This window comes from Leptidea sinapis, chromosome 3, assembly GCF_905404315.1.
Source record: "Leptidea sinapis chromosome 3, ilLepSina1.1, whole genome shotgun sequence".
Taxonomy (NCBI): domain Eukaryota; kingdom Metazoa; phylum Arthropoda; class Insecta; order Lepidoptera; family Pieridae; genus Leptidea; species Leptidea sinapis.
Window position 1 is genome coordinate 11,579,576 of NC_066267.1, and position 25,119 is coordinate 11,604,694.

At 34.5% G+C, this 25,119-nt stretch overlaps 2 protein-coding genes across 9 annotated transcripts in view; one reads left to right on the top strand and one right to left on the bottom strand.

The window, feature by feature from the left end:
* The window catches only part of LOC126979521 (amyloid protein-binding protein 2), a 62,907-nt gene extending 57,058 nt beyond the window's left edge, over positions 1 to 5,849 (top strand). For both annotated transcript variants that reach the window (XM_050828847.1, XM_050828848.1), the window contains exons 12-14: positions 131 to 259; positions 1,496 to 1,613; positions 2,562 to 5,849. In XM_050828847.1, the coding sequence (XP_050684804.1) occupies positions 131 to 259; positions 1,496 to 1,602 (236 nt within the window). In that variant the 3' untranslated portion in view covers positions 1,603 to 1,613; positions 2,562 to 5,849. The remainder of the gene's footprint in view (positions 1 to 130; positions 260 to 1,495; positions 1,614 to 2,561) is intronic.
* A 1,153-nt stretch (positions 5,850 to 7,002) lies between these two features.
* Positions 7,003 to 19,055, bottom strand: LOC126979561 (annexin B10). 7 transcript variants are annotated; one of them, XM_050828924.1, is made up of 8 exons: positions 18,826 to 19,055; positions 18,160 to 18,336; positions 16,243 to 16,447; positions 15,797 to 15,876; positions 13,686 to 13,811; positions 11,106 to 11,238; positions 10,598 to 10,779; positions 7,003 to 8,453 (listed from the first exon to the last, which is right to left on the bottom strand). In XM_050828924.1, the coding sequence occupies exons 1-8, from the start codon at positions 18,835 to 18,837 to the stop codon at positions 8,394 to 8,396; spliced, it is 975 nt and encodes a 324-aa protein (XP_050684881.1). In that variant the 5' UTR covers positions 18,838 to 19,055; the 3' UTR covers positions 7,003 to 8,393. The 7 variants fall into 7 exon arrangements, with proteins under 7 accessions (XP_050684881.1, XP_050684880.1, XP_050684884.1 ...); XM_050828923.1 differs by lacking the exon at positions 10,598 to 10,779 and adding an exon at positions 10,389 to 10,570 and having other exon boundaries at positions 18,826 to 19,052; XM_050828927.1 differs by lacking the exon at positions 10,598 to 10,779 and adding an exon at positions 10,389 to 10,570 and having other exon boundaries at positions 13,686 to 13,799; positions 18,826 to 19,051.
* Positions 19,056 to 25,119: the final 6,064 nt, after the last annotated feature.

A 25,119-nucleotide genomic window follows, 5' to 3' on the forward strand; every position in this document is an offset into this window, starting at 1 on the left:
TTTCACATTTATAATATATTCTAAATCAACAACAAAATGTACAATTATAAATATTTGTCTTATTAATCATCAAATTGTATAAAAAAAAACACAACATAAAGGGCGGGGTTTTATAATCCGGTTGTTTCAGGCCTGAAGCTGTTCGGTGAGCGATACTCTGGGCTGGAGTACGACTATCGCGGACTGGTGCACGTTTTCAGCCAACTCAAAAGGCCCGATCGCGCGAACTATTACAACGATCTGCTGCAGCACTGGCACGGTGAGACACACACACTGTTGATTGGTCTTCCACTAACGTGTATAAATACCACTAGACAGGCTGTTCCATATGTTTGACAGCAAATTTTTTGTACCTTTGTGAAGCGCCACTCGCGAGCGTCCAGAGAACTAATTTTGACGTATAATACAAATGGCTGCCAAGGAACGTACAATACTCTGAAGTATTTTTGCATTTTGAATTAATTTCTTTCGTTTTCCGTGTTATTTATACTTCAAGAATTAACGTATTAAATAGTTTCCCACCATCTTTCGTTGTTTGCTTAGGCTGTCATCACTAGTTTTAGTACCGCAGACTCTCGCTACATGGCCAACAGCGCCAAAATGGCGAATATCAAACAGGCACAAAAGCACTTTGACAGCCGCCAGTCCAATGGTAGTAGAAGTCAGTGGGGTGTACTCATTAACACACAAAGGCACACACACTCACGACACGTCAGACACACATACGCCAAGCCCCTCATTTACACAATTTATTATAGCAACGGCACTCACTCACACATACGCTAAACGGAGCAGGATCAAACATAGGCATGTCCGTAAATGCATCATGAGTGGTGAACAATATTTATAATTGCTATGTAGATGTTTTGTTAAAAAAAATCAAAATACTGTTGACTTAATAAACACATAAATTAGATATAGGAAAACTATTAATTTATTGTTTATTTGTATATGTTAGGTGGTTCAGGGCCAGACAAAAATTATGTGAAATGGCCATGAATAAAAGGTTAAGAGAATCACTGTAGTTTTATCATGGAGTTAATGATAAGAAGTAAAACAAAATTTGTTAATTTAAATACATGTCCAAAAAACATGATTTTGTTTCCACACTTCATAATTTATTTGAAAGAACATAAAGATACTTTTAAATTCCTATCTGTAATTATGAAATTTGTAGAAGATCAGTCGTTATTTCAATATTGAATTTTCTTTTCGTTTAACAATTTTTTTTCTGAAGAGATATCACAGTAAAATTGTCGAGGAGATGTTTATACGAAATTAAATTTTGTAATTAAATTATTCTTACGGATCGTAATATATACCATCTCATCACCATTCCTCAAGCTCGACCAATCATTAGATCAGTTTCGGCGTCCATCACAGCATACTGTGTGACACGTGCTTTTTATATTGAACACAGATTACCACAAATTGGTACTAAGTACACCTACTGCTAATAATTAAAAACAAATAACAATATAATTCCAACTTCCAGAACTTCGCGAACAATCGAAGACGGAACAGCAGCCAGCGTTAGGTGACGAACAGGTGATCCCCTTGGAAGAGCTGAAGGCTAAGGTGTTGCTGCATAATACAGATTGAGCGCGCAGACGGTACATTGTAGTTTTTATGTTTAACTATATATTATCACATTTTCATATCATTTCTAGGGTTCACACCCAAAGAATAAAGAATAGTATCTTTACTTATTCTACTGTCAGCATGCTTTATAGTCTATGGCATAACCGCAATAGAAGACTGTAATTTTGTACGGCACAGGTGACGGACTTGTATTTGCCACGATCCTGTCGTAATTGCCCGACTTCCACCACTAGCATCAAACATATGTTCTCCCTTGTTCTTGGTATCTTAACTTGGCTGTTTTCCAATGCATCCCGGACCTGTCTGTGAAGTGTATGTCTCTGTAGACTTGTTCCATCATTAAGTCTACAAGTCTGTCTGTCAATCAAGTCAATCTGCTTAATCCGTCCACTCTACAATTTTTTACCAATTACTATCACAAACTTTTAATTCCATATCACTCTCTTAATAATATTGACACACGTACACAAATTATCTTGCCCCAAATTAAGCATTAAGCCTGTGTTATGGGATACAAGACAACATATATATTTAATACAATATACTTACTTAAACATACATAAATACATATAAACATCCACGACTGGGAAACAAACATCAATATTCATCACATAAATATGCTTCCACCTACCGGGATTTGAACCCGGGACCTCTAGCTTAGTAAGTAGGATCGCTAACCACTCGGCTATACAGGTCTTAGGGCATTGATTCTTAATCCATCTGATTTATTGGTAGAAAGTTAAAGAAATACTACAAACCAGTTCATAGCACTGATTAAAGATTAAATGTCTTATATCATACCTTAATTATATATTATGTATCTTAGTGCCTGTATTACATGCAACACATATTATTCACATATATATTTGAATTACATTTAAAACTTGTAGAGCAAAACAAAAGCGACATAAATTTTGGCCTGATTTGATAAGTAACATGTTATATTCTATGTATTCCAGAGTCCAAGTGTGATAGAGTAGAGAACGAGGGAAACAGCTTAGTGGAGGACACAGTACGTTTCATACTTGTGGACGGGTGGTCGCTATTTAGTCGCGTGAAACTGCCATCTTGTTTACGTAGTGAGCTCATTATTATAATTATTGTTATCTCTAAATAAATCATGGTTTATCTTATACTTCGACACTAAGTCAATAAAAATAATATGTGTTGTGCTGACATAGGGACAGTAATAATATATAATCATTTCAGTGTATCTTCTCATGTATATGTAGTAGTTATATATGTGTCGCTGTCTGTCTGTATTCAGTTAGTTATGTATGAATCGATAAATATTTAGGTATTTTGTGTCTGAATTGTATATAATGGAAATATATTATTGAAATGTAAGCTTTGTGGGCTTAATTTTAACATTTGTCTGATCTGTCGATTGATTTGTTTTTATTGTCTATTGATCATAAAATGTTTGAATAAATCTTATGAAATTGAGTATGTTGTTAAGACGCCACGACACACTGTAGACGTAAAAACCGATTATCAGGCGTAAGACTAACTCATATTCTTGTTTAGTCAACATCGTCGAGTCTTGGGTAATTTATTGCTTCTATTGCAGAAAGTGCAAGTAAGCTAATATATTTATTTTTTGGGTGTTATAGAGCTCTTCTCCCTATAACGGGTTAGAGTGGTTCCGCGTTATAGGGGTATAGCTGTATAACGCGTTTTTGATTCGTAATAATAATTGGACGTAATTCTAGAAAAAAGTTCCACATCCCAATCATGTCGAAATTGAGTTAAGAACACAAAACTGTTCACGTGATTCATATTGAATTCCTTAAAATGTGATATTGTGGCTAGGAACATTGTTCAGGATCCAATCCAATTAATTAAACGAAAAATATATGGGGGATATAATATACTCCCCGTCTTATATTTTTCAAATTTATTACCACAAACCCGTTAGAAAGATACTGAGTAGGAAACTGTATATTACTATTTTTTTTTAGTAAAGCTCAAGTATCTAGTAGATAATAATAATGAGTAATCAACCAATCACGCACATTATTTTTTATTTCTCGTTTAAAGTCATATCTGGTATTATGTATATTGGTATCCCTTGCCATAGTTGTGTTAGTTTGGTGAGCTCGATGTATTTGTCCCAAATATTTATATCAATAAGAGGCTAGTTATGTTTGTGTTGATCGGCTATTAAGTGGTTTATCATTATAATTTATAACCACTTCGTTAATTTTTATTTACAACCGTTAAAGAAGACCCGCGCAACAAAACGTTTGCCCTTAACTTAATTTTGTGATAGAAGTGCTTGTGATACGTAAATTATTTTTATAAACAAATATAGGTTGCAGTTACAAATTTTTCAAATGAAATAAAATAAATTACTTCACTTTTCATAAGGGTGTTACGATAATGGACTATATCGCCAGTCCACTATATCTGTTCCTTTCTAATTATATATGTTAAATTGTATAATAGTTGAGTTATCCATTTATAAGTACGTATGTAGTTGTAGTTCGGTAATTGTAACTTGCTTAGAGACTTTCCAAATGATCTCGACAGAACTGACTCAGCGTCCGTAACGCGCAGATGTTGTACCGAGTACGTACCTAATGTAACATTTGATCTTTGGTGGTCATTTGCCTGCTGTTGTATCATTAATGTACTTTTAGCTATGTAGCTTCAATGTGCATAATGTAGTGTAAACATATCTTCGTAAAAAATCACTACGCGAAGACTACATATTGTTCTGAATTCACGCTGATTTGAACGTCAAAGTTAAATTAATATATCGCACTGGCAATTATACGGCGTAACACCTGTGCTCAGTTAAACAGCGATACAACTGTGCTCAGTTTAACGGCGATACAACTGTGCTCAGTTAAACAGCGATACAACTGTGCTCAGTTTAACGGCGGTACAACTGTGCTCAGTTTAACAGCGATACAACTGTGCTCAGTTAAATAGCGATACAACTGTGCTCAGTTTAACGGCGATACAACTGTGCTCAGTTAAACAGCGATACAACTGTGCTCAGTTTAACGGCGATACAACTGTGCTCAGTTTAACAGCGATACAACTGTGCTCAGTTAAACAGCGATACAACTGTGCTCAGTTTAACGGCGATACAACTGTGCTCAGTTAAACAGCGATACAACTGTGCTCAGTTTAACGGCGATACAACTGTGCTCAGTTTAACAGCGATACAACTGTGCTCAGTTAAACAGCGATACAACTGTGCTCAGTTTAACGGCGATACAACTGTGCTCAGTTAAACAGCGATACAACTGTGCTCAGTTAAACAGCGATACAACTGTGCTCAGTTTAACGGCGATACAACTGTGCTCAGTTAAACAGCGATACAACTGTGCTCAGTTAAACGGCGATACAACTGTGCTCAGTTTAACAGCGATACAACTGTGCTCAGTTTAACAGCGATACAACTGTGCTCAGTTAAACAGCGATACAACTGTGCTCAGTTTAACGGCGATACAACTGTGCTCAGTTTAACGGCGATACAACTGTGCTCAGTTAAACAGCGATACAACTGTGCTCAGTTTAACAGCGATACAACTGTGCTCAGTTAAACAGCGATACAACTGTGCTCAGTTTAACGGCGATACAACTGTGCTCAGTTAAACGGCGTTACAACTGTGCTCAGTTAAACGGCGTTACAACTCTGCTCAGTGAATCGGCGTTACAACTGTGATCGGTTAAACGGCGATACAACTGTGCTCAGTTAAGAATGTTTTGCTGTCGTGCAATTTTGCGTGTACTACATATTATGTTAGACAATGCTGCTTTTAGATATCTTGTACGTTTTTATGTATTTAGAAAAAATACGTTTGGGTGCTTCTTAGCTAAAATGACTTTTGTGGACATGTAAATTTTATTAGTAGGTATTATGTATTTCTCGTGTAGCAACTTTTTCTCATAAAAAGTATATAATTGCATAGTAAATACTACTATACAAATTAATGTAAATTAATTTGTGTCATTGTTTAATTTTCAAGTAAAAGTTTCTCCAATTAGGTACCTAATAGTATTTTCTTTTTGTTACATCAAAACGTGTTTAGATATCCATTAGGTTTTTGAAATAAATGATTCTCTTCGCCGGAGTATGTGTAAAAGTGTAGGTAATATATTTTTATAAGTTTAGAGTATTGTCCATGTTATGTATGGACAGTTATTAGGACAGACGGAAAGATGTAGTCGACTTATGTTAGAATGGCTGTTATATATACAGAAGATAATAAATAAGATTCACAATTGAATAATGTTGTTTCAGTAAAGACCCTCAAACCATACGCCAATTAATTTTTAAAGCAACATTCTTAGGCAGTGTTCAAGCCAATACTGATCGGGAGCATTCAAAAGCGCCCCAAACTTATGGATGTGACTACTCGCCGAATGCATTGTTCAAGGATTTATAGTGTTATGGTTATAACACACGGTTGTATTTTTTCTTCAAATTTTCAACCCAGCAAAAAGGATGTAAGTACTACCTACGTAATAAGAGGCGCGACTGCCTGAGTAAAAATTTAATTTTAGTTACGTATGAAACGTGCAATGGTTTGACATAAGTTTGAAACAGTTATTACAATAATATGGCGACGAAGAATAATCCGGCTTAGTTCGAAAGCGAGCAGTTGCTTAAAACGTATTGGATTTCCATGTTTCAATCTATCAATGACATTGACTGAACGTTTCATACAATCGCTTTTTTCTTAGTTTCACTAGGCTGCAACCCAGGTTCAATACACATGTTGCGGTCAGATATCAATAAGAATTGCAATTTATTTGGAGCTTATTCTGAAAATGTACATGCTCTCTGTCTCAGATAACCCAATCCAGGCCGCACAAGCACTAAGTTCATTGGAAGAGATACACCTAGGATGCGTTCAATCCCGAGGCGCTTTCTTTTGGTGCGAAACGCGAGTCGCGTGTGTTTGGGCCGCACTACACTTTACACTCTTTGTATTTTTGTAACAGTAGATAAGATACTATAAGCACAGCTTCTGCAAGTTTGGGAGTTGATACAGACGAATCGCCAATGCATAAATATTCACCCTGCGTTATGAGCAGCGCGGCGGAGTACGAATCAATCCAGTCACCGTTTTGGACATTGATGTCAAGCAACTTTATGGCACGACTTCAATTTCCATCTAACTTGATCTACGAGGATTGCTTTCTATGGCTATCATTATGGACCTGTCGAAAAACTCGTCATTCTCGATATTTACTGGCAGTAATTTAAAAATACTTTATGTCACTGTATATATCTTAGATAGGGACTAGTCGTTCGCTGATCAAATAATACTTATATGTAGTCTAGTGTGCCAATAATTATAATTATGAGAAAGACTTAGGGCTACATCTCTCTTCAGAAATAATACTCTTATTATAAAGTTTTAAAAATAAAACGCCATATTAACGCACACCATTTATTAATAATTATATATTTAATATAAATTTTAAAGCAGACACGACAATAACAGCCGAATAAAACAGAAATGGAATGATGCAATCGTCTTTTAGCAAATCTAAACTAATTTTAATGTTAATCTTAATTGTGTTATAATTAATATTGTATATTTTAATTATTGTAATAATCTCAATAATACTAATAATTTTCCGGAAAACATGACCATGATCCTGGACAAATTGTAAGAAGTTTAAAAGTTTATTTTTTTTATAGGATTTTTTTGATATAGGAGTAGGCATGTGACAGGATGAATTGACACAACTAATATCATAGCACCACCTGCCCGTGACACAATATAATTATCCAACAATAGTTTTTAACAAAAACAGATCGGGAAATCTAGAATGGTTGGTTTTCTTGTATACTTTGTTAATGTTTTGCTATTTTTTAAAATTATCCCACGGTTTTTGCCGTGGTTTATTTTTTAAGTTCAAGTTCACTATTATTATTTTGTGGCAGAAATAGGTGCAGAGTCAGTACATCGTGTTCCGGATTAATGTTTAATGTATTTATATTACAAATACATTAAACATAGATCAATGTAACTGTGCCGACATAACTATCAAATCAAAATATTATATATTTTAACAACTAACGACGAAATTCATCGCGAATAATAAAGTTTAGAAATTAAATTTCTAAAGTAGTATTGGTTGAAATAGAATCCTAGTTGAAAGGCACTATTAAAGTATTTTGAAATTCGAGCATGTGGGTCCCATAAAAGACACTTCTTACGGCTAATAATATAAATACACAACATTCTTTGAATCATTTCAGTGTATCATCTGAAGTTACAGTTCTTTAAATTGTTAAAAATTAGTTGTAAGGTTGATTCTACTTCAGGTACTAAAGCAAGTGCTGCTGTGGTATTAATAGGTAATAAGGCACATGTTTTTTTAAATATGAACACTCGCAACACACGTAGCGTGTCCGCGGCATATCTTTGAACTTTAATATAATTAATGTGTTGTTTTTCGTTCACATATAACACTTTTCAATAACAATAAAATATGAATGTGGCTGTAACAATTTTTAATAATACATAATATATAGAGATTCTTTGTTCTAGAAGATAAATCTTGCGTAAAAACTTATAATAAAGCATAATTATTGAAATAATACTAAAGAACCATCAACTTGTAATGCAAAGTTAATAATAAAATAGGTTATTTTCTCACTACATAATATGTCGACATTTTCTAAATTACATTTGTAAATCACTGAGAAATAGACATTTAACAATAGCTGCAATTCAAGTGCGGAGACACAACATACAAAAATAAATTATTTTAAATATAAGCGCTACAGTTTCATTGGTGACACGTCATCAGTGGTCTTAGGCCGGCCCCAGAAGTGCGACGAGAGCTTTCCTGTAGTCGCCGGACGTCTCGCCCTGCTGTCGTGTCGCGATAACAAAAGTCGTTGTAGTTCCATATTTCGATAGACAGATGGCGATACATTCAGTATTGTGCGAGGCGATGGCGTGTGAGCATGCGTGGGGAAAGAAACGCGACAGCATTAGTTTATTATATATTGAATAATTATTAATATAAAGGGGTTACATAAGATATTGAATAATTAACATATTAGCGTATAGACTAACAGACCGATAATGCGCGCGTTAGCTGGTGGTTAGTTAGTTTAATATTCAATTTGAAGCGTGGCTGACTATTTACAATTTGTCAATCAAAATTCGGTTACAGTAACTATTCGCTTTCCTTTTCTATCTTGCTCTATCTAGGTTAGCTATGTATTTAGGATATACGCTAGTATATTAAAAGTCCATGGTTACAACTAAAACTTCAATTTGACACGATTATTATATATTATGTGCAAATATATTAAAAAAAAAAAAAGATTAAGTATGTAGTTAATATTACTAAGTACCTACTTAAAATATTTAATTTTTAGTAATTATATTTGTGTACGCCCATATGTTATAGATTAACAGCTTGAATATTTTTTTCAAGTAGAGTAAGAAAATAAGTCTTAGTACAATCTTAGCACCGATCACTACCATTAAAATTAGAAAACAAATAGTTTAAGCTTGGTTATCTATCTAACGTGATATTGGCTAATTTGTGGTAAATCTTTTACAGTAAGTAGAATAGAATAGAAAAGAACGTTACTTAGTCATGACTGTATTTAGATGCGACTTTCGATAAAAATAAAAAATAAAATCCAAACGTCGACCCCCAGGGGTCCATGGGAAACTCGGCGGGGGTCTACGTCGGCGTGTAAAGGGACGTAAAAAAACTAGTGGTGTGTGTGGCTGCAACCTTACATGAACGTGTTTGATTCCTCAAGTTTTCCAAATGAAGTAACTGAGAATTGATTTAATAAATGAGTTTTGGAAATATGGTAGTAATATAGCTGCAAGGGGTTCACCAAAGTGGTCTATGAGAAAAGAGACCTGGGAACCTCTGTTTTAAAATGATCGCCCGTCATGATAAGGGGCTTAACTACCACGCGGGAACAAAATAGAGAAGCTCTCAAATATATACGCGGGACGCCACTACGATACGATAGGTAACTAAGATGTAAATCATAAATTATTGCGGCGATAATATTGTTGGTTTGGTAAACATTTCATAATACTTAATCAAATATTCATTAAAATTCTAGATATAAGTTATACTGAATAAGATTTTAAGTGAATATAATATTTACCTCCTTATCCATCGAAGCATTTGGAAGAGTTGAACAAAATTATAAGACAATAGATAACAACAAGCACACATGATAAAGCCAATATAATAATAAATAAATCCCGAACCAATACAAATATAATCTGAAATTAACCTCAAGTGCAATTTTTTACATGCGATGTCAATGTGCAATTAATTTTCTGCCGATGGCGCCATATTCATAATCGTTGGAAGTTTCCAAATATAAATACTTACAACCCAACCCGTTACTAGCACCTTGTATCTGTACTAAGATTGCCAGATAGATATAAGATTCTTATATTTTTTATTCTCGAAAAAAGTAATCGGAAACGATTTACTCGAAAAAAATTTAACTGTATCGTATCTATTGCCAAATTCACGCATTGTGTGAAAAACTTCTATATCTCTTGTATATTTAAGTAAAAAATATTATAAATATTGTAATAGTTTAGAAATTGAAAAAAAAAATAACAGTTGGTATGAATGCTCTATTAAAATGAATTATTAGTGCCATCAGTTCAATTGTATATTCAATAATAAGAAGGTATTATAAATTCGGCTTCAATTTGATCAAAACTATCTTCAAATTTGAAAACTTCGAAAGATCTTGAATTAATCCCCCATCCTGGGCCTGTTAGCAGTGAAAGCTAGCTTCAACTAACCGCCACGTCACTCTGCAGCGTCTTATCGTAGAGGCTCTCGTACTCGCGTTTGATGCTGCCCAGGTCTACCTCACTCCGGGACACGATGATCCTCACGAGGGTCTTGTCTTCAGTGCCTCCGCCCTGCATGGCGGAGCGGAGTCTCTGAGCGAACCAAGCGGCCGCGTTCTCCACGCACTCGACTGCAATTAACACACGCCATTACGTACCCGCACTTCACTGAGCAGAGTCTTATCGTAGATGGTCTCGTACTCCCGCTTGATGGCGCCGAGGTCGACCTCGCTCCGCGAGACGATGATCCTGATGAGGGTTCTGTCGTCTGTTCCGAGACCCTGCATGGCATCGCGTAGCCTTCGCGCGAACCAAGCTGAAGCGTTCTCCACACATTCCACTGAAATTTATGGGTTTACGCGACAGCAATCTGTATTAACTGCACCCTTTTGTCGGAGAATTCAATTTCTAACTAAATACTTAGATTTAAAAAATTATGAATTAAAACTCAGATGCAGATGACAACTGACAATATATTGCTGCTTTTTAAAGTTTAAAACATATTACCTTAGTAACCAAATAATAAAAATATTTGAAAGTAAGTCAATGGCATATGGCACGCTGGTGTGTAAGCAAGCGGCTACTACCTCCCACTTCATGTGAGGTACATGGTACTTACATACTTCTGGTTGTCGCGCACGAGAAGTAATTGCAATATTAACTCACCGATGGCCGACAGCGCCTCACTGAGTTCCCCGGAGATCTCCGCCTTAATGGCCTGCTCGATGGTGCGGCCCGCTATGTTCTTATACGCTTCAAATATCAAGCGGAGCTGAGCGAAACTCTCGTGTGCCAATATCTGAATATATTAAGAACGTATTGTACATTGCCAAGTGTGTGGCCGACATAGGAACTAACGACGCCATCTTGATAAAAAAACATTTGAATGTCATATGTTGGAAACATACAATACTTATACACTAGGGTTTACGTATCTATACTAATATATAAAGCTGCAGTGTTTGTTTAAACGCGCTAATCTCTGGTACTACTGGTCTGATTTGAATGATTCTTTCAGTGTTGGGTAGTCCATTTATCGAGGACGGCTATAGGCTTTGTTTCTATTTTTTTGTTAAATTAGGGATCCGTAATAAAATTGCTATTTTGTAACACAAGGTGTAAAATCGAAAACCTATTTTTGCGTGCGCTGCACAAACTATTGACAATAGAACAAAATGATGTACAGGCTATAATATAGGCAATATTTCATTACTTATAAAACTATCGCGTGAATTATACTTTATATGGCAAAACAACGTTTGCCGGGTCAGCTAGTCTTTTATATTTATACTAGTAGTTGCCCGATGCATTCGAAACTTTATGTTTTATCTCAATAAAATGTTTAAGTAGGGATAACAGAGAGAGATGTAAAACAAAACACAAACAGGGCAAGGCGTTAAGTTGCCATGGACATCCCATTCTGCACTGACGTCTGACGCACGCCAAGATAATATATAAATAATAAATAAATAGTAGATTTTACGACGAGTGCACAAATCAAACTGATAGTAATGTCGAGAATAAAAAGGGAGACGAGTTATAACCTTTGCTTTTCATTTCGATTGCGAGGAAATAAAACAGTAGTATAACATGGACATTTTTAACAATTTTAGCAAATTTGAAGAAATTAAACGCACGAAAAAACAAGACCTGTTTCCCGCCGCTTTTTTTAAAATGTTACGGCATTGATATTAGGCCTGGGCTCCAGACCTAATGCATTTAAAAAATGCTCGTGCTTTGTGTAAACTTGTGTACACTTATAAGGAGTAAATTTTGATAAATTTCTTAGGTTAGTAGGCTTTGCTTGCGATGATCCATTGTGTGGTCGCCAATTAAACTTGGACTAAAGGCAAAAAGCCTTCTGGAGTTTTTTTGTTTCTAGCCCGAATATTTGCTTTATCTACATCTAGGCTCTCGCATTTCAAGACACATTTATAATCAGAACGATGGTATTTCTTCCGATGAAAGAACTAATTGGCAGAGGCACGGCCGTGATCCCTTCAGCATGCATCTCTACGGCTGGTAAGGTAAGGTAAGATCGGCCAAGGCCATCTCGTTCTGACTTTGCCAACTTTTATTAGAAGAAATAAGAGTATATCTGATTTCAAAGGAGGTAAATAAAGAGTACGGATTTCCAAAAAAGAGTATCATTTAATTTATATTTTTTTTTTGTGCATGACGTTGACATAATGATGTTAGTGGCTGCGTTCAGGAACGTCCGAATGTTTTTTGGGGATACCAACATATTAACAGTAAATAGCCGACTTTTTTGGTTATGATAATGGGTTTGCATAATATTACATGACTGGCACTGGTATCGTTAACATTGTGTAAAAAAGAGTATTTTGGCATACTCTATTAGTGGTACGCCTACATGATATACAGTACAATTCTCTATTCAAATGTTGTGAGCCTTCTTGAGTGTAAATTCCGCCAAGATTCGTCTTCAATCAATTCGACACGTGTTTCGCCTCTACACGAGGCATCCTCAGATGTTGACTCGCAAAATTCTGGCACGAGAATGAGCCAGTAACCGCTCTTTTATAACCTCGTCCCAAGATTAGGCGCGCTGTGATTGGTCGGATGTTGTGACGTATTACCGGAATAGATACGTAACAATGGTGAAGAGACCAAATTTGTTTGTTCCTTCAACAATGTAAACATGTTATTGTTGTGTTTTATTATTTCTGATTGTTCCAACACAGCGGAATCCTTTTTCACAGGTATGTGGAATATTAAAAGGCATAAAAGGCATTTATTTTCTCAAAATTGATTCCTTTAGAATTCTTTTTGATGTCATTTCTTATACTACTAGATACTACTACCGCTTCAGAAACAAATGGCGCTCTGAGAGAGAAGAAGCGGCGCAAGAAACTCTCCCAGCATTCTTTTTTATGCGCTCTTTTCAATAAAAATATACAATATTGTACAGTCGCTATAAAATAATCACAATCTAGTCCCAGGCTGACCGATCATTTAGATATTCAGCAGTGGAGTAATAGGATTTACGACAGAGCCGTTTTTTTATAAAACATTTAAATTTATTTATAGATAATGCCTGAACAGTGGCTGGGACTTTATTGTAGAAGTGTATACATTTACCCTTAAAGCTATTATGTATCTTATGTTTTATCTATTGATTCTATTATTGTTTGCGAGTGAGTGAACGGTGTCAATTAAATGTTTCGCGAAATGGGATTCGTCGAAATCAATTCTTTCGTCAACGGCAACCTCCACGAGACCCACCTTGTTGAAGATCTCCTCGTCGGTGCCCCACTTGCCCTCGCCCGCGTCGAACAGCTGCTGCGCCGCCTCGGCCGCGCGGCTCTCGTCCGCCCCGCTCTCCTCATCGCGGGCGCCCTGACCAGAACACTATTACAACACTAGAATTGCTCTCAATTGCCCCGAACTTACTTTACACATTAAAATGAAATCACTAAATAGATTATCGGCTGATTAAAATTAGCAAAATTTAAAATTATTTTAATCTAGATTCTGTCATTCGTCAATCGATCTTAAATATACTTTAAGGTTCTTAATCATTATTTTCAAATCCATAAAGTATAGAAAACGTCTAAACATAGCGATCCATTGATCTGTTATTGAAATATTAAAGGCAGAAAATAGATTCAATAAATATAATTCTCGCTAATTTAAAATTGCTATTGAATATAAAAAGCAGCCGTAAGTTCTCGATTAATTCGAAAATTAGTCAATTAAATGTAATTTCATTTTAAGTGACTATTTAACATTCAATCACTGGTTTTTGAAATATCTACTATATAAAAGAAAATTACTAATTTCTAATATTTAATATATAATAATAACAGGGTAATTAAAAAAAGTTTATATTTGTTTCGATAGTTACTTAATGAGGTTTATTTGTACAAATGTTGAAACACTTGCTACCGTGGATTGAATGTTATTTAAGTAATTCGTGGCCTTTACAAGGGCAAGCAAGCAAAAGCAATTGAATCTTGAAACATAAAAAAACCCTATACTTATTCATAATTTTTGTGTGATGGTAAAAAAATTAATAAAAGTTTTGAATATTATAATTGACCATAAGCATTTTGTAATTTGTTAGAATAATAATTAATGACGAGAAATATTGGCTGAAGCTAAGCATGTGTAAGTATTAGCACTGTTAAGTAATTAGGATTCCTTTCAGGTGTCTTATCGCGTGGTATTCCTCAGATCGGCGCGATTTTGGCGCTCGAGCAGCGTTCTGTCAATGCGTACCTATATTTTTACGTGTAGCAATAGATTGCTTAAAATTTTGAATGCTTCGAGTGAATGTATCAGAAAGCATTGTTGATGAGCGAGTAGCGTGCCTGCCGTACGACACACTCTGTTTTTGTTTATCTGTAAAAGTCTAGTGCCCTGGAGAACTGCCAATTTGGGATTGTTAAGGTTTACTTATGTTATAAGTTTTTTTGAGTGTTAAAAGAATCTCAAGAAAACTCATAACAGTAGCATAATTATTGATTTCCGCAAAATTCCGCCCAATTCAATCAATTTTCTTAAGCTTTACTGGTTTACTGCATGAAGACTTTATTTTGACACTTAATTCAAATCTACAGACATTGCTATCCACTAAGACGCACTATTACGAATTTAGAAATAATTTCTCTTGCTCAGGCAACAATTTTAAACTGTTAAACTTAATTGCCTACTGTAATTTTTTCCGCTAGTGATTTAACTTTTATTTTTATGAAAATAAGGGACGAGACGTTCAGCTGATGGTAATTGATACGCCCTGCCCATTACAATGCGGTGCCGTTCAAGATTATTGAAAAACCCAAAAATTTTGAGCGGCACTACAATTGCGCTCGTCACCTTGAGACATAAGATGTCAAGACTCATTTGCCCTGTAATTCACTAGCTGCGGCACCCTTCAGACCGACCCTGCTTGCACATTACTGCTTCACGGCAGAAATAGGTGCCGTTGTGTAACTTTAACTTGTGATTGTGGTAAATATTTAACTTTCTTTTCAAAATTAATACTTCTTCTTGTGCTTTCTCCTTCTTTTGTTTGTAACCCCTCTCTGATTGCCTACACCTTCTGCTTAAGGCTTCACCCCGGGTGATAGACACGGGGTTCACATGTGGTCTAAGTGTGGACATCACTCAGGGTTCCAAGTTTGTACTTTAAACCATAACTTTTCACCACCAGTGGTTAATCGCACGGACCACGGATCGACATTGTATTCGGGTACTCGCTGGCTACCCCTCTACCCTTTTGGCCAAACAAGTGGTCTTCATGAATAGCATATATTTGTATTCATGTACATGTTTAAAATTAATTTCTTTCCTTTTTTTTAATTTGATAATGATACTGTATAAGTACTGCTTACTGTAACAATGAGAGTAAGAAGCCTTCTGAAATGTCCCGATGTCTCGGAGCACATGTGCTCGGCAAGGGGGCGGTTGTACACTGGAATAATGACACAATTTTTAATCAAAAGCCTACCATTTTCTTGTTAATAAGTGACACAATGACTTAAGATAATTTTTAAACAATTGCTAAAGGTACATATTTTGCAGTTTTTCGCAAAGTTTTTATTTATTTTAAGTATTTTTTTACATAAATAAGCATTGAATGTCATCACTTAGCCATAAGGAAGCATAATAACAAATAGCAAACACAGAGATAATATATAAAGAACATATTATGGATATAAACAGTTGTTATAAAACAGCTGCCCTGATTAAATAAAATAAAGCAGAATCTTTATCTCTCTAAAAGAGACTGTACACAAAATGATTTAAGCAATGAAAAAATATCATGCTTTATACATACAATTTTCATAGGTCTGGACAATTTCAGCTATTTCTCTTTTGGTGCGAGTACAAAGTATCTCAACCAGCACTTTCTCGTCGGTACCTAAACCTTCCATGCAATGATGAAGCTCCTTGCACATATACTCAGCAGGGGGTAACATCAAAGCTACTATAACATCTTCAAAGTGGCCCCCTAACTCCGACTTCAAGTCTTCAATGATATCCTACAAATTTTAAAGAAACTATGAATAAGTGCTTATATTGATGCACACAATTTTCTATAAAATCATTGATTTTAGACTAGCACAACCTAAATTATTATTTAGTTTAGAAGAGTTCTGGTAGAAACTTAGTTAATAATATTAACCAATGATTAATTATTTAATGATTTTAAGTGAATAATAAAAAATCACATAATATTTATCACTATTGAAAAATTTTACTAAAAAAATAAATAAATTTGTTAGATCCAAATACTGATGATCCCAGGTTATGCTTGGACACTTGCAAAAATATCAAAATATTCAACTTTCCCTGGGCTTTTCCCATTAGTTACTGTTTTTAGTCATTTTGTGTGATTTTAATATTTGAACATGAGTACAGTAAAACCCACTAAGACAATTTCACAGGTCCAACAACAAACCAACATGTCTTAAGCGAAAAAGCATATTATATGTGATAGAGATATAAAACATTGTATATGTAGGTATTACATTATACATTCATATAAATTAAATACATGTGTAATTTTTATTACATTATTTAAAGTAATCACTTATTATGGTTTGACAGAAATATTTTAATGCATTAGCAATTACAAGATTTTCAACATAATTTAACTTTTGCAGTGTGTCTTTGCTTTGATTTAAAGAAGCTGTAAGGCGTCTTAAATCACTACTAGCTGATAATGCCTGAGCTATTGACAAAATCGGAGTTGACTCCACTTCGTTTTTATTTTTCACACTAAAGGCTTTTGAGTGTTATTCACATTCTCAATTAAATCTTCAATTCATAGAATTTTGTATTGAAGAATATCCAGGAAAACCCTGCAGTATCAGAGGTTCTTGTTGTTCTGTGGTTGGTGTATTGAATGGTATGACAAATTGTTTTAAGAATTACAAAATTTATGAAAACATGTCTTAAATTGCTGGGACGCGTAAAATGGAGTATTATGCGAGAAATTGTATTAAGCGGGTTCTATTGTATTTAGTAACATAGATTAAGCATGATATTAAAATAGGGGTTTAAGTCGTAAACATTTTATGTTCACAAATAATTTACTAGCAGGAAAAAATTATGGTGAATGGTATTCAAATGAAAAAATTGTACAAACACAACAATTATATATGTTGAATTGAATGAGTCACAAGTTCAATTATAAATGAATGGTTCACTCTGAATATCATACAATGAATCATTTTTATTACTTTGTCCTTGACCATTGTTCTAATACTTTAATAGACTTACTTACTTTCAATGAAGATACATCAAAACAACTTTATTTCAGTGCATGTTTCAGTAAACAAAAAAATACAAATTGTATCTAAATAAAACTTTTAAAAAAGATTTCATTCTATAAAATTCAAATAATAAATCTTGTACATTGTCATACTTCTGTGCTTCTATTTTTTTATAACTTAAATTTAATGAGATACATTTAATAAACTTTAATTGTAAAACATTACCTTATTATGACTCTAAATCTTATTGTTTTTGTAATAGATAGTTGATATTGGTTAATAAAAGGAACAAAAAGGCTGCAGACCTGCTTAGTCATCTTCTGATGGCGCTTTTTGTTGGTAATATGGTTGTATGCAACTTTATGAATTGATATGGATATGGTCCAGTACATAGCAACATATTATTTATGCAGAAACATACATATATGTAGATAAATAAATATATATTCAATTATATTTTGTCATATTATACATACTCTTCCATACTCATGAGTAAATGCTTTAGCAATAGCTTGTCTTTGAACATTAGACCGTGTAGTCAGGATCTCAATTATAGCATCTTCATCTGTGCCAAGACCTTTCATTGCAGCTCTCAATGCGGCTGCATCTTCTACAGCATTGAAGTTGGCAACACCCACAACAGTTGGCTCGCGCTAAATATAAATAAAACACAACAAAAAACAAACATTCCATTACAACAATTTTGTTGTATAGGTGTTTGGAGTTGTACTACTACAATAATGTAGTTGTTGTTGTTTTGAAGTAACAGACTTTTAATGGGAAAGAAGAACTAAAGTGTAAATGGGAAAGTTGATGATATAATCAGGTCACCTTATATTTTTAAATTAAAATAGACTGTAATCATGGGCGTCTTTTCGTATTACTAAAGGCTTTTATTAAAAAATGTAGAACGAAAACATAAAAATCGTCCTTTGTCGATGATATTCATTAATCCATTAGCATAATTAAGTACTCGCTTAGCCCGTGGGCACTCCCCGGAAAATATAAGTCATGGTGAAGTGTCTTTTATTGACCTACAACGCCCTATGACATCATGAGTTGCCCTACATTCTATAATAATTTACTGTAATTATTTTAGACGTAATTGCTAATCAATATTACGAATAATATGATTTACTTACATGGTTACTCATTTTAAATATCAAAATAAATAAGTTTTAAAATTCAATCTTGAGTTACAGTTAGCTAGCTTGCTTTCAGTTCACACACTAGTATTCTGTATTAAATATAAATTGAAATTAGGCAAAATAAAAACAAATTTAAACTTTCACATTCACATTTAATTCACACTGGTACGGGCAAAGAGAATTTAAACACTCTTTGCTGGGATCGATTCAATCAAAATCAAACTTCAAAGAATATATTACAGAGAACACTTACTGACCTCTACTATAGATTACTCGCGGTTGCGGGCTGTCAAATAAACTTTTGTGCCTGTTTGATATTCGCCATTTTGGCGCTGTTGGCAACATAGCGAGAGTCTGCGGTACTAAAACTAGTGATGACAACCTTAACAAACCTCGATGGATGGTGGGAAACAATTTACCAAAATAAATTGTGTACTTTATTAAGTTGATACTTGAAGTACAAATAACACGGAAAACGAACGAAATTAATTTAAAATGCAAAAATACTTCGCAGTATTGTACGTTCCTTCGTATCCATTTGTATTATACGTCAAAATTGCAGTGGTATTCATACAGGTCAGTGTTTACAAAGCTGTTGCTTTTTTTTAATTTAAAAAATAATATGAATGTTTTTACTGCTCTAATGACACTCGTTCATACCAAAGAATGTTTAATACTTTTCATCTAATTGGATCTAGGAGCAATAATAGAAAGCCTTGACAGTGATTATTTAATTGAACATTTTCTAAGTAGTTTTATACTGCTTCACTAAATAGACCTAAGAGTTTGATAGAAAGAGACGACATGCGGCAATCAACTACAATTCAAATCCATATGTAGCCGTTTTTTATTCCAGTAAGGTAGTGCTTGCCACTATAATCTCGATAAATTATCGATAAATAAAAATCTAGATGCCACCCGTAGAAAAAAATTAAATTGAAGAAGGATTATTGCTAAAAAGAAGATTTCGATTGCTCACCGCCAGCTGAAACTGAAGTTGAATGACAAAAAAAATGTTTTTCAATTCATAATAACGTTTATTCAACGTTTTATACGATCGGGAACTTTATTTTTAAAAAGTTTTTAAACTTTTTTGAATTTTAAATCACTTATTATACTTTCTAGTAATGAAATTATGCGTACTTTTGCAGCAAAGCTTTTAATTTCTGAGACGTTGTGACGAGGTTTTCGGTTGTTTCACAATAATCTTCTTAATGTACGGAAGTGAGAGTTGGGTATGGCAGAAGAAGCAATAACCCAGTAGAGAAGCGATCAGTGCATAGTTTGTGTGGGGTGAGACTGATTGATAGTATTCCGAATACAGTAAAACGAGCGCGCTGTTGTCTGAAAGACTATGTTGTGACAAGAACTGAGAAAGGAATGCTGAAATGGTTTGGACCCGTGGAGCGAATGAGTGAAGAAATAATGATTTAAGTATCAAATATGTAAGGCAAGTGTGTTTGTGTCGGTCGCGGGAGACTTCGTAGAACATTCGTCGACGATATTGAGGACGTTTTGAGAGAAGCCAAGGTCCGAAGCACCAGGAACCGTCCCTGTAGTTGAACTATGTGACTGGCTAATGGATACGCTATATTATAATATGATAATTACCTATATTCTGCCCGCAACGTCGCCCGATTTAAATTCGTAATCGCGCATCTTCGGGTTATCTTATATTTTCCTACCCAAGATATGGGTAATATTTTATGATTGGCTATGTAGATAAGCCATGAAATCGTAAAAAAACAAACAAACTCATGTGATATAAAATATTTTCGGCCTTACCAATAAACTACTAAAGTTATACTTGAGAATAAACCTAGAATATGCAAAATGTTGAACATATCGCTGCTAACACTGTCAATACAACGTTAAATTTGAAGTCTTCCGAATGTCAGGCACCTTGCAAATAAACGCGGGAAACGTTATACGTCCGAATAAATCAATCTTAAGCAAAATGTCTATTGGTAAACATTTTGTTCAAACTTGGTTTGTTATCAGGTAGAACTTTATACAGAGCTTAAGACGTACCTGAATAGGCACAGAATTGGGGCTTACAGGTACTTAATATAACGGTAAGTATTAAAATATATTAATTATATTATTACGCTAGGTATGTAAATAAAACGATCATAACAATATTGAGCAACATATTTTTATTAAATTAAATAATATAAAACTTACGGTATTACACATAAAGCACTCCAATCATTTCATGATAATACAATATCATACTGAAATAATTTAATCAACTTAGATCTATTTTAAGTATGTACTTACATAATGTACACAATTAAAACTTCCACGTTAATTATTTTATAGGTATATGTATAATAATTTGCAAATTTTCAACGATAACTGTTAGAGATAAACCGTTGTAGGACAATAAAAAGGATGTTAATACTACGTAATAAGAAGCGGGTCTGCCTAAGTATAAATTAAAATCGAAATATGAAATGTGCAGTGAGATTTGACATAAGTTTGAAATAGTAACTATAATATTATTATTATTTGCAGAGGGTGGCTATTTGGCTAGTCCTGTTTGGGTCCAGTTGTTTCAAGTTCAATTCTGTACGCGGTGAGTAACACCGCGTACTAAATTGTATAACTATTAGTAGTAGACTAGTACGTACTAGGACGCGTAGTAACTATTGTGATCGCCACTCATACATAAGTATAAAGCTTGTCGTCTAGCCCAAATTATAATATAGCGACATAAGTATTTTTTTTTTATGCCAATACGGAACGAGACGAGCAGGACCCTCAACTGATGGTAATTGATACGCCCTGCCCATTACAATGCAGTGCCTTTCAGGATTCTTGAAAAACCCAAAAACTGAGCGGCACTACAATTGCGCTCGTCACCTTGAGACATAAGATGTTAAGTCTCATTTGCCCAGTAATTACACTAGCTACGGCGCCCTTCAGACCGAAATACAGTAATGCTTACACATTACTGCTTCACGGCAGAAATAGGCGCCGTTGTGTTACCCATAATCTAGCCGGCATCCCGTGCAAAGGAGCCTCCCACTGGTAAATAAAAAAGTAAAGTAATAAAGTATTAGATATAAGTATTGTAATTAGTTAGTAGACAGATGATTGTTATAATAGACTTGCGATGTAATTTTTGAAATAAATATATTTTTTTAAATAAACCTTGGCTCAACAACTCAATTCACTAGATTCGCAAGCTACCTACATTAGGTCAAAGTCAAAACAAGTGCGCAGGTGGGGGACCTTTCAATACAGCTCCATAGACTTAGATACTATACAGATACTCGATAATGCACGACCAATTTTGATTTGTCAATGTGTGCTGCTGTATAATATTGAAAATACTAGCCAAAACCAAGCGAAGGTGATTGTTTACTTTTAATAAAAATCGGTTACAGCAATATAGACTCGCTCTCCTTTTCTATCCTGCCATATCTCTGTCACAGATGATCTTCTCTCTCGCACGATCTGTTTGTATAGACAAACTATACGCGAGTCTATTGTAAGTGTATAAGATTTCTCAGAAACAATTATGGCTCAAATTCACCCACCCAACTTATTCAAAATTATATAATAGAAAATTCCAAAGTACCTAATAGTAGTAGATAAGTATATATATAAATTTTAATACATTTGACAATTTTAAGAAATATCCTTTTGAACCATAAACGTGTGAAAGTGAGATTACTTAACTTACATAAAAACCAAGGTGTGAGAAAGAGACGGACTAGATAATGACCTTAAAACCGTTGTGAAACAATTTAGTGTCCATTAGTCTCCTGTAAAACTGGACCGCGTTTTCATATAGTTTTAAACGTTATTGTTCTATTTATAACGGATATTAATTAAAAAATATAATGGTGTTCTGTATAGATAGTTGTTATATATGCGTGGGTAACACTGAAAATGTTTACAACTGGCCAGTTAGAAATAGTGCAAATGAAAACTTTTTTTGAATTCAATTTTAGAACTCTTTGGTAACCTAATATAGTATATTGCATTCATTTGTCATTTGTTTTTGTGAATTGACGGCAAATCTAAAACTCGTGTTACACGTGAAAATTATCGGTCAATGATTTAATATGATTTTCATTGTGGGCTTACTCAACAACAATTCTATGATAGGCTGCGATTAGCATTTCTTAATGAAGCCTCACCTCGTGCCACTATTTACAATTAGTTTAACGAGTTTAAGCGTGGACGTAGCAATCTCAATGATGATCCGCGTGAGGGACGTCCCTCATTGACAGAGACTACTGAAGATAACATCAGTGCTGTGCGACGCATGATAGAGGAAGATAAGAGAATGAACTATAAGCAGATACGGGCAAGCCTAGTCATTAGTATGAGTCAAGTTCAAAAAATATTACACGAACATTTAGGCGTCAGGAAGCTTTATACCAGTTGGATTCCTCATACTTTAACCGACGACCAGAAACACCTTCGCATGAACTGGTGTCGCCAAATGTTAGATAAGTTCAACGGAGGTGACTCAAATGCTGTATTACAATATGCATGCTACGAACCCGAAACCAAAAGACAATCAGCTCAGAGGGTCTTTTCTTTCGAGGATCGGCCAACTAAGGTAAAGAAAGGAAGAAGTCTAGGAAAAAAGATGATTGCCTCATTCTTTGGTAGGAAAGGTCATTTCGGGACAGTTGTGCTAGAAGATGGAAGGACAGTTACTGCAGACTGATATGTCAATCGCGGTTGGCCTGTTGTCTTGGAAAAAATTCGACAGCAGCTTCAGCGCACTCCGCAAAACGGACTGTTGGATATTTGACTATGGCAGGTGTCGAGATAATGAGTCATCCACCATACAGTCCTGACCTGGCGCCCTGCGACTTTTATTTATTTCCAAGAACTAAAGATAAAATATTCGAGGTATTCGCTTAACGAGCCCTGAAGATGCTGTGAAAGCGTACGAAAATGCCATAGAAGAGACCCCTAAGGAAGTATAGGCCCACTGCTTTTCTCAGTGGTTCCATCGAATGCGACGATTTGTAGAGAGGAACGGAGATTACTTCGAAAAACAATAAAAGTGTTTGCAACTTTCTATATTTTTTTGCTGTTTTTCATTTTCAACATTACGTGTTAAACATTTTCAGTGTTACCAATCCAACCAAAAAACATTTCACAGGTAAATACTGATTCTTCAATACTACATTCGTGATGTTTATTTTCGTAGAACATATGCACTAAAATAGGTACTAAATATTACATTTTATATACGCAGTAAACACTCTTTTTTCTTAAGATTAATTAGATTAATTAATCATTTAAGAAAATATATGTTAGATAATAAAATATTGTTTGTATAAACTTACAATAGTACTTAGTAAACTACAATGGTAGTAGTAACTACTGCTAAGCTTACCTTAATAAAGGTAACGCAGTACATATCTATAAGTACCTGTTAAATGTAAGAATTTTTAAATAATAAGTAGGCATAGTATTAATTGTATATCTAGTTGGTAAGCCTTTTTTATAAATAAATAAGTCTATGACAACCCGTAGTTAACTTAAACTACGCCACGCCCTCGCGGTCATCTTTGTATGGTCTGCATAATTTATGGTGATTTTGGACTGCCTTAGATTATTTATTTTTGGTATAAAAAAATCATCGAATTTGAAAATTTCTAAGAGCAAGTCTCGATGTACCTAAGTTGTCTCAGAGATCTTGCGTTAGTAACTAGTAGCCCTGTAGGTACATCTATGTGGAAATGATACATTCACTAAAAATGTTTTAAAATGACTAACGGCCGTTCCCAATACTTGAAATAAAAATCGTAAGTATCGTTGACTTTTTGTCCCAATAAACTTATCGACGGTAACTCACCTTATCCGTATACGCTGTCTATCATTGGGACGACGTATAGCTTACCAGCGATAGAAGTTTGTATGGAAATTGTAATTCACGCGTCCCAATATAAGGCGATAAGAATGACTTATCGGGTATATTGGGACAGCTTCAGATTATTGACAGCTAATTACTGACAGTAGAAGGTAGTAATTAATCTCTATTTGTAAATAGTATATTGGGAACGGCCGTAAAACATCCGTCATGTTTTAAAATTAACATCAGCAGTAAGTAGGCATAAAATAGGTGTTAGAAATATTTTCTACTCGTGAAATATAAAAACAATTAAGGATTTTGATCACACTTTTCACGATTTTCATCAATGATAATTATTGAAGTACGATAGCATAACACCGTTACATAACCACATAAAGCTCTTTTCAGACTACGCTATACTATTGTAATGTATAGTATAGCTAATAAGGACCCAATGC